Genomic DNA, 16,455 nt, shown 5'->3' with positions numbered 1-16,455 from the left:
GAAGTAGAATAACTGGGGTAAAGACATATTTCAAATTTCAATAGTTTACCAAAATTCTCTCTAAAAAGATATATTATCTATAGTTTATCTGAATACTTATTCTTCATACTTTCAACAACTGGTATTATCATGAAAGAAATCATTGCCAGAATTAGGAGAGAGTAAATCTAAGGTTAGTAATTTGAAGTTATAGGAAGTGGATTTGGATCTCTATCTATATAGCTAGATTTAGCTATCTTTATATACCTAGATGGATCTAGATATATGGGAAAACTTTGTAATGATTACCAGTTCTGAGAAATGAAAGGGCTGTTTGAAGAGTGTTTAGTTCTCCATCACTAGGAACAACAACTGACATAAGATTTATAGTTTAGGGAGTCTTTGACATAAAAATGATATAATTTGACCTTCACAGTACTTATAAGCAGGTATAAGTATTAATATCTTTTCAGATAAATGATAAAATGGAAACAGTCTAAATATCACTCAGTTAAGAGGTGAACTAGGAAATAGTTCCAGATTTTTCAACTCTTAATCCTGTTTCTTTTGATCGTACTGTGAGGAGGTTGAAATAATTATTTGCCAATGGAGTTGAATCCTGATTTCATTAAGATACTTTTTAACTTAACATTTTTTTGATTGTGTGCTAAGTTCAATAAGGGAGTGGTTTAGAGAAGGGAAATGAAAGGTTATGAAGTTCAACTAATGTGGTAGCAACAGTGACGCAGGAAAAGACAAGACAGATATGAGGAACATAGAGAACAAAGCCTCAGGTAATGTGGGATTTTGGAGTGTGGATTATTCATAGAACAAAATAGATATTGTGAGGAAAGTCAAATATTACAGACAGACCAAGAATAATTAACAGGCCATCTAATTTGGTGATTCCAGAGTTCACGATGATCTTAGAGAGAGGAATGTGTTTAGCGTCAAAGTCTGTGGGGTTCAAGGGTGAAAGGTAAAGAAGTAAAAAGAGCATAGGTGTCCCTTTGGATGAGTTTGGTGATGTGGGAGAACAGCCAAAGTTTAGTAGATAGTCATAGTCAAGCAAGAATCTTTTTAGAATAAGGGAGTCTTTGAACTTATTTGTGAGGAGAAGAGAATACGCCAGTGGAGAGGAAGAGATTTTAGAGACAAAGGGATAACTGATAAAGTTAAATTCTAAAAGGTGGGGGATGGGAATGGGACCCAAGGTAGAGATAGAGTAACTATTTTACTTGAGAGCAGGGTCTGTGTCATATTTATGCACTGCTGTTGTTATCTCCCACAAATCTGGAAGAGTAGTTTGTCTTGAAGGTGTCAAGGCAGGAACATAGCATAAGGAGTCTACTCCCAGCTTTGCCATTAAAACCCTATTTGACCTGGGGCAAGCCATTCTTTTCCCTTAGGTATTATTTTCTTCATTTACTCATGGGCCCCAGGCTGTAGTTTGGAATCTCTGAGGACTGGGAAGGTGGGATAAGGCCTCTAGCCAGTGGTATGGCCAACCCTGCTGTGCTGTGTCAATCCTCAGGTATGGCAAGCGAGTGGCAGACATAAAGGAAAGCAAGGAACATGTCATTGCAAACAGGTAAAGGTTGAGAATGGATTCTCCAAGAGGGGTGGAATAGGAATCTCTCCTAATCTTTGTTCTCACCTAATCCATCCTCAATTTCTGTACAGCCTTATTGCTTCAACCTAAGAACTTGCTGCTGCACTTTAGATTCTTGTGTTTTCTTACAAAGTCTAAATGTAGCACTGAATCTTCCTCTGCCTGACACCCCTTCCTAAATGCAGCTCTCTTCTATGCTGCCTTTGGAGGAATTTTAAGAGTGGGAGAGGCCATATTCTTGTTTCCACTTTTTTTCTCAGTGGCCAGTTTCACTGTCAACGCCGCCAATTTCTGCGGATTGCAGTGAAGGAGCTGGAGACTGTGTTAACTGATGAACCAGGACTACTGGGTCCCAAGGTAAGAGAGAAATGTTGGGAGGGGGATGATGATAAAAGACTCTATATGGGAAGTGACTTGGCATTCATGAGTTTTTGCATTTCTGAGTCTTCTGATATCTATTTGTATATGTATATGCTAATTCCCTTGAATCTTCATGTATGTCTTTTTGGGCACTATATAGTATGTCATATACTTTTGCTATTTGTGTACTTATCCTCTATTTGAGTGTGAACTAACTGAAGACAGAGCTTGCTTTTTTTTTTTAGAGCTTGCTTTTTAAAAATCACATAAATGCCTAGTAAATATTTTTCAAATTTAATTTGAGAGGGAGGAAAGAGTATTGACTGTGAGCTAATGTCAACATAGATACATGTCTGATTCTGTGTCACATAGTATTTTGTGGGTCTCTGTGTTTATTGGACACTCTTGCTGCTGTTACATAATTCTATCTATCTATCTATCTATCTATCTATCTATCTATCTATCTAATCATGATAGTTTTCTCTGTGCTTGAAAATCAATTTTTAAAGTTGGAAATTCTCATAATCCTATTCTCTCCTTAGGCCCTTTATGCTTTCATGGCCCTGTCCTTTATTCGTGATGAGGTCACCTGGCTGGTTCGACACACAGAAAATGTCACCAAGACAAAGACACCTGAGGACTACACTGACTCGTTAGTACTTCACATGGTTAAACATCTTGACCTTAAATGGACTGGGAAAAGGGATGGGGAGGTATTAAATGACCTTAGGAGGTCTCCATTTCTGCCCCGTTATCACTGTTTTTTTTTTTTTTTAAATCTCAGTTCATATTTCTATTCTCATACACCTCTCTGTTCTTATCAACTTTGTAGGAGCATTGCAGAACTGCTTTTCTTGTTGGAGGAGATTAGGGCTCTGGTCCGAAGACACATCAAAGTGATACAGCAATACCACCTTCAGTACCTGGCCAGATTTGATGCTCTTGTGCTCAGTGACATAATTCAAGTATGTTTAATCGATTATACTTGGAAATTTCAGGGTGATCCCTGGTCATTTCCCCTGGGGAACACCCTGGCTGAATCTCAAAAAGCCTGATTTCCCCCTCTACACTTGTTTAAAGGAAAAAGGAAGACTGATAGTCTCATCAGTCTCCCCATCTCCCCTCCGACCTCAGGTGAAACTGCACAGAAATAGGAGAGAAAAATAAAGAAAAATTAGGTGTTAGCACGGCAGGGAACCCAAGAAGTTTCCTCCATCTTTTGCTTGGCTCTTTCTGTTTGCGGCACTTAGCAATTCTTTCTACCTTCATACACTGACTGTACCTTGTGGTCCTTATTTCTATCCTTGTAAAACCTATGTGCATTTGATGGTAACCCAACTTCTCTCTTAGAACCTGTCGGTGTGTCCTGAGGAGGAGTCCATTATCATGTCCTCATTCGTCAGTACTCTTTCTTCTCTGAATCTCAAACAAGGTAACTGGAGGGAAATGGAGGAGGCTGGGTATATGTGAGGGTGAACATCTTTTTTTTCTTTTTGAAATATGTTTTTATTTATTTTTTAGAGAGAGGAAGGAAGAGAGAGAGAGAGAAACATTGATGTGAGAAACATCGATCAGCTGCCTCCTGCATGCCCCCTACTGGGGATCAAGCCCACAACCCGGGCATGTGCCCTAATGGGGAATCAAACTGGACCTCTCAGTCCATGGGATGATGCTAAATCCACTGAGCCACATCGGCCAGGCAACTTCTTTCTTTCTTTCCTTCTTTCCTTCTTTCCTTCTTTCCTTCTTTCCTTCTTTCTTTCTTTCCTTCTTTCTCTCTCTCTCTCTTTCTCTCTCTCCCCCTTCCCTTCCCTTCCCTTCCCTTCCCTTCCCTTCCCTTCCCTTCCCTTCCCTTCCCTTCCCTTCCCTTCCCTTCCCTTCCCTTCCCTTCCCTTCCCTCCCTCCCCTCCCCTCCCCTCCCCTCCCCTCCCCTCCCCTCCCCTCCCCTCCCCTTCCCTTCCCTTCCCTTCCCTTCCCTTCCCTTCCCTTCCCTTCCCTTCCCTTCCCTTCCCTTCCCTTCTTTCTTTTTTCCCCTTAGAAATATTGATCTCTTGAGCCAGGGAATGAGACAAGATGAGTTTGAAGAGCACCTACCATTTTATGTAGTTGGATATAGAGTGCTGCTTTATTATTTCCTTTTAAACTTACGTTTTTCTTGCAGTTGATAATGGAGAGAAGTTTGAATTCTCTGGGTTGAGGCTGGACTGGTTCCGCCTACAGGTAGGTCTGTTCCTGTTAATGGTCCCCTATTCTCAGGTTCTTCCTTCCCCACAATCCCTTCTCTTTTTATCTCCTAAACTCTGCTATATGGAGTGATTCAACATTGAAAACTGTTAATTGGACAGGAAAAATCACAGCCAAACTTAGCCCCAAGACGGTTTTTTCCCCATTTATCTTTTTTCATTTTCATTGTTTTTCTCCACCCTTTTCCTAACTCCAACCATAGGCATACACCAGTGTGGCTAAGGCGCCCCTGCACCTGCATGAAAATCCTGACTTAGCCAAGGTGATGAACCTCATTGTCTTTCACTCCCGAATGCTGGACTCAGTAGAGAAAATGCTGGTGGAAACCTCTGACTTGTCTATTTTCTGGTATGTCCTTATTCAGAGCTCTTGGTCAGTCCACCTGATGTCTTGCATGGCATCTGTGGAGGACTGTAATTGCCCCAGACAAACGGGAAAGTCTTGTTTTCTTTGAGATCTCCTTAAAGGCAGATGTTCAAACTCCATACCTCACTCATTCCAGTTTCTACTAAATGATAGGAATGTGAAGATGATTCCCTTTTGTTCTGGCTTTCTTTAAGAAAACCATTTGGCCCTGGTGGGTTTGGCTCGGCAGTTAAAGTGCCGGCCCACAGACCAAAGAGTCGTGGGTTTGATTCTGGTCAAGGGCACATACTTACTTCGTTGCAATTCGGTTCCCGGCCCTGGTTGGGGTCAAGTGGGAGGCAACCAGTTGATATGTCTCTCTCACATTGATGTTTCTTTCCCCCACCCTCAACACATACTCTATCTGAAGATTAATGGAAAAATATCCTTGGATGAGGATTTAAAACAAAAAGAAAGGATTAAAAAAAACAACACACAAACATTTGGACTTTAAACAGCCTTCTCTTTTCTGGAATAATTCATCAATATATCTTTTTCCTCAGTGTTATCTTTGGAACTTTGTTATTCTTGGGTCATTATGATTTAGAAGAGATATGCAAAACTTGGGGTTTTAGTGGGGAGAATGGAAAATAATCAAGAGGGCTAGAAAAAAGGGCCTATAGAGAATAAAAATTAGCTTGTCTTTCTTAATATTATTCAGCATTTATTAAGTGATCACTGTTGTGCATAATTCGACCCACTGAGCCGATTGAACAAACAACACAGTATATTGTGTCTGCTCTCTGTATTGAATATAGATGGGGAGATATAACACCCACATGAAAGGGACATCAACATAATAGTTGAAAATGTAAGGAAAAAAAAGAGTGCATGATGTTCAGAGAATGTAGGGTTGTGAGGAAAGATCAGTCTCGTGGAATTACTCTGAGAAAGTTTTCTGGAACCCAAGTGTCCAATTTTGGGTGTAATGTGAATCAGTTGTACTAAAAGACTTCTAAATTAGGGAGAATGGCCCAAATCATGCAGAGGTTCTGAGGAAGCAATAGCAAATTTGTACAAGGAAAGGGAAGAAGATTATCACCAAACTGCCCTGGAGTCCAATATAATAGTGTAAAAGGATTAAGTTTCTTGAGTTTCTATCTACCTTAAGGGTAGGAAAATTACAAAGAGGGTGAGAAATATTAACAAATATTTGTTGAAAGAGCGAATAGTGTCTCCACCTCAAAGTGACCAGATCCTAAACCCTGGTTTTAAGTCTCTTTCCCTTTTTTCTGCAGCTTTCATCTCCGTACCTTTGAGAAGATGTTTGCTATGACCTTGGAGGAACATACCATGTTGCGTTATGCCATTGCCTTCCCCTTAATTTGTGCTCATTTTGTGCACTGCACTCATGAGATGTGCCCAGAGGAGGTGGGTATCCTAAACTCCAAACCCTGTCATCTCTCCAATCACATCTCATTCGTATTCCTTCAAAACACAATTCTGAAGGGTTGATTTTGGGCCCAAGAAGGGTGCAAACATAGCCCTAAGTGACATGAGTCCCTAAGTGTCTTATCTTTATAGACTAAGTCCTCTCTCTGGGTCTCAGGTTTTTCTTCTGTAGGAATTGGTAGATCAGGCCAGAGGAGCAGAGCAGTATTATGAGGAAGAAGTGGCTGTCTTGGTGATGATAATTTTTTTTCCGTGGTTCCTCTTTCCCAAAGTACACCCACCTGAAGAACCATGGCCTTCATCACTGCAACTCCTTCTTGGAAGAGCTGGCCAAGCAGAGCAGTAACTGTGTCCTGGAGATCTGTGCTGAGCAGCGAAACTTGAGTGAACAGGTAGGCTTAGTCCTCTGTTGAAGTTTCCCCTTTGCCATCCCTCTTTGCCTTTCCTTCTGTCTACCTTTGTTTTCTTCTCAATTGTCAAATTCTATAGATCCTTTCTATCAAGTAGAGCTAGAGCTTTTGTGTACTTGAGTTTATGGCACAATTCTTTTCTTAGTGTAGTCCCTTAAGTCTTTACTCCTGTAGGACTAGATAGAGGTATCTAAAAATACTATTTGAACAGCTGCACTCCAACAAAATCTGTGCTGTCATTTGAAGAGTTCTGAGAGATGAGTTAACTTTCTAATTTACCTCCCCCTCCTCCCTGCTCTGTGCACATATACTTGGACAGTGGCCCCCATATCACCTGTCCTGTCTTACCTTTCTGTCTGTCTACACCCTAATCTGTGGCTGTCTGAACATTTTTAGGCACCTCCTCTGTGTTTATCCTCAGGGCTGTTTTCTTGTTTTTGTCTGCTTGTTTTCCTCTCCCCTCCCTCCCTTGACTGACTCACAGCACCTGGTCATGATTAGCTCAGCCTAAATTTCAGAAAATTAGAAAATGAGGACTTGTTCCATTGTTGCCCTGGAGTCTTTTAGGTTACCCAGACTACCCATCCCTTCCAGAGTCTGAGTCAGGCTTTGAAGAAACTTTGGTAGAAGAGGGGCAAGGGTGTGTGTGTGTGTGTGTGTGTGTGTGTGTGTGTGTGTCTACATATGAACAGTTATATTATTACATAACCTTTCAATTTCCTCATTTGCAAAACGGGGATAAAAATAGTTTCTTCATAGCGGTATCATAAAGATTAAATGAAATAAAGTATGTTACATATTTGGTATTCAACTCTCAATAGATGTTAGCTGTTAACATTATTTCGTACTTACTGAGTGCTAAGCTAGGTTTTCAGGACAGGGTCCTGGAAGGAAGGTACACAGTCCCTGCCCTAGGGGAATGTTCCAGTTTAAGGAAAAAAGAAATAAAAACACACATTTGAAAGACATTTAAATAATGAATTCAAGGAAGATATGGAAACAAGTATATTTATGGATACATTCATCACTCAATTTGAATATCTACTACATGCAAGGGACAGAGTTTTGCTCTGTGCTGAATCAGGGATGACTAAAACACGTGAGTAGTTGTTTTCACACACCAGAACTTTTGCAATCATGACTATTGCCCTTCCAAAGTTGTCATTTTGAAAAAAATAATCACTGATGTTGCCATTACAAATGGAATTACATTTTTTTTGGTATTACTTTTGGAATCTATCACAGACACTTTCACATCATTTCAAGGTTGACACATCTTTGTCCATCAAGGTGGACTTGATTTTTTTGGAACAGTAAGAGTTTGGACTTAAAAAACAAACAAACTGTGTGCCGGCCGGTATGGCTCAGTGGATTGAATGTCGCCCCATGGACTGAGAGGTTGCTAGTTTGATTTCTGGGCAGGACACATGCCCGAGTTGAGGGCTTGGTCCCCAGTGGGGGTCGTGCAGGAGGCAGCCACTCAGTGTTTCTCTCTCACATCAATGTTTCTATCTCTATCTCCCTCTCTCTCTAAAAAATCAATGAAAACATATTTAAAAAACAAACAAAAAAACAAAGTGTGATTATAAAGTAACAAAACCAGTTTTCTCATGGCTTTTATGCTACTCTAAGAATAATTCCAAGTGAGGAGTTTGAAGCCATGCTCTCTGTACATGCTCAACAGCATTTGACTAAAAGGAGAGGATCTGAGGTGATTACTTGAAGGAGATACCTGAATATATGAGGTTTATCTTAGATTTTCTGTATGGCTAACTGGGGTATGTGGCTGAAAAGAAGAGATACAGAATTGATATTCAAAGTAGCTAGCAAGAAATATGATGTCTTATTTAAAAAAAGAAAGAAAGAAAGAAAGAAAGAAAGAAAGAAAGAAAGAAAGAAAGAAAAGAAATAGAAAGAGAGAGTTGGCCACTGGCCACATTGAGAGCACTGAGTCTTTGGTGGGCTGTGGTAGTATGGGTAACTGTCTCCACTGGACAGAGTATGAAGGAATGTAGCAGGTGAGATGGTTGTTCTATACCAGAAAACAACAACAACAACAACTGTCTTCCAGGTTGGAAGACCTTAGAATGTGCAGTTGAGTGGAGCTCTTAGATTGTATTCTTTTTACTTGAATTTTTCCATTAGGAAAGAGTGTCTTTCAAAATGTGGGTTGGGGATTGATGATCTGATCCCTGGAAGACACTGCTATGTTGAGACTTTGAGCTGAAACATGGGGAGATATTTAATAAAAACTAAATAGGCCCCCATTTGAGAAAGAGATGCTAGGAGGGAAGAGAGAGAAAGGCAGAAAGATAAAAAGACAGACAATCTTTGGGGAACCTTTGTATATCTGTTAGATGGGCTATTTGGCAGTTTTAGGAATTATTCTCATTTCTCCGTTCACTGGTGTTTATTTCTAAAGCTTCTGCCTAAGCACTCTGCCACTACCATCAGCAAGGCCAAGAACAAGAAAACCATGAAGCAAAGGCAGACTCCCAGAAAAGGAGAGCCTGAGAGGGAAAAGCCAGGAGCTGAGAGTCAGCGGAAGAACCGCAGCATTGTCACCAAGTGAGGATCTGGGCCCTAGAGGATCAACTGGGCACTGCATCAAAGAAGGGAGAACAGGGAAGGAGGAAGGTGATACATAAGAGAATGCAGAAGTGGTGGAGAATGACATGGAAAAGCACTTAAATGTGAATTTTTTACTTTGCCTTTGTAGTCAGTATCAATGTGTACTGTTCTGGGCTGAGTGTTCCTAGAAGATGAAAGGGGTCTGAAGGTCATGACCCAACAAATCCTTTCCAGAGAATAGCAGGTAGTGCCAGACCCATAATCAAGGCTCATTTTACTTTCTCAATTTTACACAGCATGGACAAGCTACACGCAAACTTGACAGAACTGGCACTGACAATGAATCATGTACACAGCTTCACTGTATTTGAACACACTATCTTCCCTTCTGAGTATCTCAGCAGCCATCTGGAGGCCAGACTCAACAGGTATCAGTATTGTCTTTTTTAAGTTGTTTTATTTGAGTTTTAGAGAGAGGGGAAAGGAGAGGGAGAGATAGATAGAAACATCAATGAGAGAAATGTTGATTGGTTGCCTACTGCACACCCCCTATTGGGGATCGAGCCCTCAACCTGGGCTTGTGCCCTGACAGGGAATCAAACCAGTGACTTCTTGGTGCATGGGTTGATGCTGAACCACTGAGCCACACCAGCTAGGCTTGTCTTCTATGTTTGTATAGTATGATCATTTTCTTTAAAAATTTTTTTTTTCCATTATTGATTTTAGAGAGAGAGGAAGGGAAAGGGAGAGAGAGATAGAAACATCAATGAGAGAGAACATCGACTGGCCACTTCCTGCATGCTCCCCAATGGGGATCGGGCTCACAACCTGAGCATGTGTCCTGACCAGGAATCGAACCGGCGACCTCTTAGTGCATGGGTTGACGCTCAACCACTGAGCCACACCAGCCAGACTCATTTTCTTTTTTTAAATCCTCACCCAAGGATACTTATTTCTCCATTTATCTTCAGATAGAGTTGGGGGGAAGAGAGAGAGAGACATTGATGTGAGAGAGACATAGATTGGTTGCCTCTCGTATGACCCAGACCAGGGCCGGGGACCAAACTGCAATCAAGGTATGTACCTTTGACAAATCAAACCCATGACTCTTTGGTCTGAGAGCCAACACTCTAACTGCTGAGCCAAACCAGCCAGGGGTAGTATGATCATTTCCAAAGTTGGGTTTCATTAGATTCATCTTGGTAGTCATGCTACACCCTGGAGACTTTGATGCCATCAATCTGGCATAAGTTCCCCAGAATCTCTATTAAAAGCAAATAAACAAAAAAGAACACCAAACCTTTACAGGTGGTTTTGTTGAACAGCCAGAGTTGATCACCACTGGTTTAGTAGAATGAGGAGAGCCTTTGTAGTCAGCAGAACTGTGTTGAGATCCTGGCTAAGATACTTGAGTAGATTACTTAACATGTTTGGGCCTTAGTTTCCTACCCTGTTAATTAAAGATAATGATATTTACCTTATAGATAGATAATTGAGAATTATCTGTAATTGAGAATTGGTAGATAATTGAAGATTAAAATGAGTGCAATGTTTCTGACATATATATGTATAATATACCTCCATAAAATTGATTCTCTTTCTTCCAACTTTGCCCCTCATTCCATTGCCCCCAAAGTAGGAGGAACATTCCTTATATTGGAATTGGGCACCATAGTCAGCAATTAGGGGAACGAGGGGAAGAATTGTTGTGTGAATAATTTCCTAGTCGTCTATGCTTTCTTTGGGAATATGTAGTATATTCAGTTATTCATTCAACAACTATTTATTGAACAAGTTGTGTCAGCAGTGTTCTAGAAATTGTTAATATAGCAGTATACAGAACATAAAAGTTCCTGTCCCCATTAAAAAAAAACAAAAACAAGAAAGGGATAGGAAGTGTGTTGTGTGTTGCAATTTTACATAGAGTGGCCGCGAAGGGTCTGCTTGAAAAAGTGACATTTGAGTAAACTCCCTAAGGAAGTGAGGAAGCTAAGTATGTGACTATCTGGGGAAAAAACAATCTAAGCAGAGGAAAAGCAAGTGCAAAGGCTCTGAGGAAGGAGCTTGCCTGGTATGTTCAGGAGACCAGTGTGGCTGGAGTAGAATGAGGTAGGCAGAGACTCAGAGACTGGTAGGACGTGAGGTTAGAGAGGTTGGAGAAGTGGCATACTGTGCAGATGCTTCTGTGTCATTTTAAGGACTTGGCTTTAATCTGAGTGAGATGGGTTTGAGCAGAGCAGCACAAGATTTCACTCAGTATTTCAGTAGGGTCACTCTGGCTGCACTAAGAGAGCAAGGACAGAAGTAGAGAGAATAGATAGGATTCTGTGTTTTCATTGTAGGAGATGCCATATTTATTTTTCAATTAGGTTTTGCTTGTGTGATGGTAAATTTAGTTTGTTTTCATACTATACACTAGTGACATGGAAAGAAGTATTTCAGGTGCATAAATAACATCAAGAAGATGACAAATTGATAATTGTCCATGTATAAACCTTGAGGATCTGGCAGTGGTTTCTAGGCCTTGGAGCAGCATGGGTGTGATATTCTAGTTTTCCCTGAATCACTCTAATTCTTTATTCACTGATATCATTATTCCTAAAGCCCCAACGTTGGCCTGAAATTATGGCATCAATGTAAATTCAAAAATAGATTAGGCTTGCCCCCAATCTGTCCCTTCTGTATTTTTTTCCCCCTCAAGTGGTTGCTTCTCTCTTTTCCTTTCCCTCTGGGGAGCAGGACCTCCTGTTCACCTCTTCCCTACCATAAACATTTTGCCCAAGACAAAAACAGAAAGCTCCCCAAACATCTGTGGCTTTAAGAAGAACCTGATTAACTCATTCATATTGAGGTGCAAATGACTGACAAAGGCTTTGGCAAAGTGGAATGTCTCTTTTTTCCCTGCCTTTTAAGAAGGAAAAAGCCTTAGGTCAGAGGACTAACTGAATTCTCAGGTTCCTGGGCAAGGTATTTTGGAGGGAGATGGGGGTGCAGTGGGAAGAGGTGTTCTTGTGTGCCCTAAAATAATACAGTAAGTCTTCATTTAATGTAGTTGATAGGTTTTATGACTTCAAGTGAAACAACATATAAGAAAACCAATTTTACTGTATAAACAAGAGTTAAGTTCCTATGGCATCTCATCAATTTTACAATTAAAAGATCAATGCCAAAACGAAAAATGTTACTCAAGGACTTGCTGTACAGTGTGAACAGTTATCCCACCTTCTCTAGAGTTGGCTATAGCTGTCTGCCAGCCAAGTGTGCTGTTCATCCAGCTCTGGCATCCCATGGCCACTAGGGACTGCCCTGTACTTCCAAGGATTTCCAGGTGTGGTTTTCCATTTCTGACAGTGGTTGGAACTAATTCTTTCCAAGGAGAAAAGACAAAATACTGGTCTTGAGAATGCAGGTGGTATGAGTTCTCAGGTAGAGTTAGATGATATTTGGGAGCCCAGGTCTTTTACCACCTGACCTAATTTCTCCAGACGAGGCAGAACCGCATAGTGGTTAGGAATAACATATTGGATTCATGTCCCAGCTCTGCCACTTGCCAGCTGTGTGGTCTTCACAGATAGCAAGGGACTTACTATCTGTGTCTCAGTTTCTTCATCTGTAAAATAGGGATAATAATTGTACCTATGTTATTGGGTTGTTATGAGGTTTAAATGAGATACTATATGTAGTACAGAGCCTAGAACACAGTGTAAATGTGATAACTGTTGTTACTATGTTTATCATTATGGTTGTAATTATGGTTTTTATCACCCAGAGCCATTGTGTCACTGGCTGGCTACAACGCCACAACCCAGGAGATTGCAAGGCCTTCTGAGCTGTTGGCAGGAGTCAAAGCATACATCAGTTTCATACAGTCACTGGCCCAGTTTTTGGGTGCAGATGTTTCCAGAGTCATCCGCAATGCCCTCCTACAGCAGACACAGCCGCTGGACTCATGTGGGGAGCAGACTATCACCACTCTCTACACAAATTGGTCAGTGTTATCCTTGCTCTGCCTTACCTCTTTGTTACACTTTTTCCTTACACAGTAGCCCAGGCATTTTGGCTCTCAGGGTCACAGACCCTCAAATGAAAGCTTTTTCTGCTTGAGAACTGGAGCAATGAGCTGGGGTAATCCAGATTCCCTTCTGTCCACCATGAGGTTTCTTTCTAATTTTCATGTAAAAATTTGTTACTCTGTAATAGTTTGACCTTTTTCCTCTTAATTTCCATTTCCCAACCTTCCTTTTCTGGATTCTGTTTTAATTTCAAATGATCTCTCTTCCTCTAAGTTCTGTTGTTTCTCTTTTCACCCAGTTTCTTCTTCTGAAAACCATTCTAACATTATCTCTCCAAAGCACTATCTCTTCAACCCCAGACATGAGCATTTCTCTAGCAGATTGTTGTTAACAGGAAGGGGATCTCCTCTTCAAAACCACAGGTAGGAACAATATTTCCTTTGAGGTCGAAGGACAGAAAGGAGCCAGATTTCTACCTCCCCAAGCCACTGGGTGGCGCTCTTAATCCAATATCAGCTCAGCAGGAAACAGGCTGCTGAGAACCTTCTGATAGGGTGAAAGACAGGCAAGGTTTGCAAATACAAATGCCAACAGGGATCTGGGAAATAAGGGATCTGGGTGTTGTGGGCTAGGAAGGAATTTTGGGTAGCTGGGGAGAGCATGCCTCTTTAAAGGGGGCAGCGGCCACTTAGCTCCCCCTGCTTGCAGCCCCACTACATCCTTATTATTATTTTTTAAATCCTCAACCGAGGATATTTTTCTATTTATCTTCAGGTAGAGTGGGAAGGAGGGAGAGAGAGACAAATTGACTGGTTGCCTCCTGCACAACCCCTACCAGGGCTGGGGACAAACTGCAACCTAGGCACGTGCCTTTGACCGGAATCAACCTGGGACTCATTGGTCCACGGCCAATGCTCTAACCGCTGAGCCAAACTGGCCAGGGCTACATCCTTAGTTTTAATGTAGTATCTCTCTGTTTCAAACGTTTGAACAGCTAATTCAAATTAAAAGAAAAAAATCATGTTTAGTGAGTAGGTTTGGCCCACCTGTGGTTAGTTTGAGACTTCCATTAGACCTAAGCCCAGAGGAAGTGCCTGGGTGAGTGGCATGGGGTGGCCAAGCCCTCCTCTGCTGACACTGGCTGAAGGCCATCTCAGCTTACCCAGAGGTTAGGAGGGTATATTTGGAGACTGGATGACTAATGTTCTTGGGGCTTCTCTCTGTCCAGGAGGTTTGACTTGAGATTCACTTCCAAGATCCTAGGTCTGTAGTCCAACATTCTCATTGGAGAGGTTGAGGCTAAGTATATTTCAGAGGAGCCCAGTTAGTAGTAACTTTTCTCTGGTCGTCTTGGGCTTGCCTTACCTGACAGAAGAAGGCCAAGGGTGAGGGGAGTGCAGAAGCTGGAAAAGAGCAGGGGCTGAGGGAGGGCAGTGCATGCCATTACACATGACAGCCCTGCAGATTAGAAGTGACGTGGATCTACATTACTGCCAGTTGTTTTTGAGCCAATGTTTAGGGGTGTTAACTAGGGTGTTTTACTGTCTTCTTTGAGTCTCTTCTCCCCAGCCCAGTCTTTGGAGGAGTTTCTCTTCCTGAGCGCAGTGGTAGTGGGAGGGAGCAATGGTAGACAGAAGGGATTGAACACTAATTTTCTGTGCTTTCTTGGCCAACCCTGTAGGTACCTAGAAAGTCTGCTTAGACAAGCGAGCAGTGGGATCATCATCCTCTCCCCAGCCATGCAGGCCTTCGTCAGCCTCCCCAGAGAGGAGGAGCAGCACTTCAGCGCAGAGGAGTTCTCTGACATCTCTGGTGAGCCCAAGGCCTGGTCGCCTCATCAAGGACCTGAGTCTTTCTCCTTAATACAGTATCTCAGCCTATGGACCTTATCTAAATTCTCCTGTCTTCTCAGAAGCTTATTCTACACTCTCCTCTGCTAAATTCTACTTTAGGGACAATAAAAAAAGATTCTAAACAAGACCCGAACTTGAGGAGTGGCCTGGGGGTTGAAGATAGTGAGAAAAAATGAGGGGAGTTAGGAGTTGGGCAGGGACATTCAAGTCACTGAAAGGATTTCTTTCTTGAAGGGTACTAAATAGTTATTTTCCATCTCTACAAAGAATAAAAGAGTAGGACAGCACAGCCTGTGTGGCTCAGTGGGTTGAGTGTCCTCCCATGGACTGAGAGATCCCTGTTTGATTTCTGGTCAGAGTATATGTCCTGTGTACAGTCTTGGTCCCCAGTAGTGGGCATGCAGGAGGCAGCTGATCAATGTTTCTATCTCTCTTCCCCTTCCTCTCTCTCTAAAAAAACCAATAAAAAAAAAATATTTTTTTATTATCCTCACCCGTGGACATTTTTCGATATTTTGTTCAGATAGAGTGGGGGGGGAGAGAGAGAGAGAGAGAGAGAGAGAGAGAGAGAGAGAGAGAGAGAGAGAGAGAAACATCGACGTGAAAGGGACACATTGAGTGGTTGTCACCCACAGGACCCAACCAGGGCCAGGGACAAACTGCAACCTAGGTACATGCCCTTAGCGGGAACCGAACCCGGGTCTCTCTGGACCATAGGCCAATGTTCTAACCGCTGAGCCAAACTGGCCAGGGCAATAAAAAAATATTTTAGAAAAAAAAAAGAGTAGGACATATCATGAAGGGTAAAGGATAGATGTAAGGAGGAAATTCTCATGCTTGGAATTATTAAACACTGTTCCGATATTATGGTATCTTCTTTTTTAGGGATAAATTTTAGAGCCGTAACCAGTGCTTTTATTACTAATGTTTAACAATTATTATGAAATAATAGATGGCATTTATTGTGGGCTAAGTTGTCAGTATTCTCATATATTAACTCATTTAATTCTCACAGGAGCCTTCTGGTAGATACTTTTATTACCCTCATTTTACAGATGAGGACACTGAGACACAGAGAGGTCAAGGAGCTTGCCTAAAGTCACACATTCATAAGTGGTAGAGCTGGGATTTCAAGTCAAGGCAGTCAAATTTCAGAACCCAGGTGCTTAGTCACTGTAATGCTGCTTCCCAGTGTATAAAAGTGCTTTTGTGTCTCAAGGGGAGCCAGGTAATGAGTGTGTAATGAATGAGGTGGGAAGTCATTCTCTTTAAAAAGAGGACTTTAAGCCATACAGATCCTTTTTCATAGATTTGTTTACTGCTGACTGATTGATCAACTCTCCTAGTGCTTCCTCCTGCCTCTCACCTTCATATAAATCATGGCTCCTGCATGGTATCTGGGACAGGTAGGAGATGTTTTAGTGATCTGCCCTCTCCATTCTTCCCCTTCCTTGGGGGTGTTATGAGAGTCAGAATATGCAGTTCTGTTTTCCAGCCCTGCCTTCTTCCTATGATCATTCTGACTCCATCAGTAAGCTGACCCTACTCTTCATCTGCTGGAGGTTTCAGGTGTCCCTTTCTCATCAACTCCACCCACAAACTGTAGGCAGCATCTA

The 16,455-nt window shown here is 41.7% G+C and overlaps 1 protein-coding gene across 1 annotated transcript in view; it reads left to right on the top strand.

Annotated features, from left to right (window-relative positions):
• The window catches only part of NCKAP1L (NCK associated protein 1 like), a 42,331-nt gene that overhangs the window by 11,837 nt on the left and 14,039 nt on the right, over nucleotides 1-16,455 (top strand). Inside the window, exons 10-22 of the mRNA XM_036251150.1 lie at nucleotides 1,514-1,570; nucleotides 1,852-1,948; nucleotides 2,494-2,603; nucleotides 2,784-2,916; nucleotides 3,302-3,383; nucleotides 4,113-4,171; nucleotides 4,398-4,543; nucleotides 5,839-5,971; nucleotides 6,265-6,384; nucleotides 8,825-8,970; nucleotides 9,270-9,401; nucleotides 12,743-12,961; nucleotides 14,668-14,798. Coding sequence (XP_036107043.1) covers nucleotides 1,514-1,570; nucleotides 1,852-1,948; nucleotides 2,494-2,603; nucleotides 2,784-2,916; nucleotides 3,302-3,383; nucleotides 4,113-4,171; nucleotides 4,398-4,543; nucleotides 5,839-5,971; nucleotides 6,265-6,384; nucleotides 8,825-8,970; nucleotides 9,270-9,401; nucleotides 12,743-12,961; nucleotides 14,668-14,798 — 1,565 coding nt within the window. The remainder of the gene's footprint in view (nucleotides 1-1,513; nucleotides 1,571-1,851; nucleotides 1,949-2,493; nucleotides 2,604-2,783; nucleotides 2,917-3,301; nucleotides 3,384-4,112; nucleotides 4,172-4,397; nucleotides 4,544-5,838; nucleotides 5,972-6,264; nucleotides 6,385-8,824; nucleotides 8,971-9,269; nucleotides 9,402-12,742; nucleotides 12,962-14,667; nucleotides 14,799-16,455) is intronic.

This window comes from Molossus molossus, unplaced genomic scaffold, assembly GCF_014108415.1.
Source record: "Molossus molossus isolate mMolMol1 unplaced genomic scaffold, mMolMol1.p scaffold_m16_p_10, whole genome shotgun sequence".
In the NCBI taxonomy this organism is placed as follows: Eukaryota; Metazoa; Chordata; class Mammalia; order Chiroptera; family Molossidae; genus Molossus; species Molossus molossus.
The sequence above is the reverse complement of the archived record's forward strand: the minus strand, read 5'-3'. Positions and strand labels throughout refer to the sequence as shown.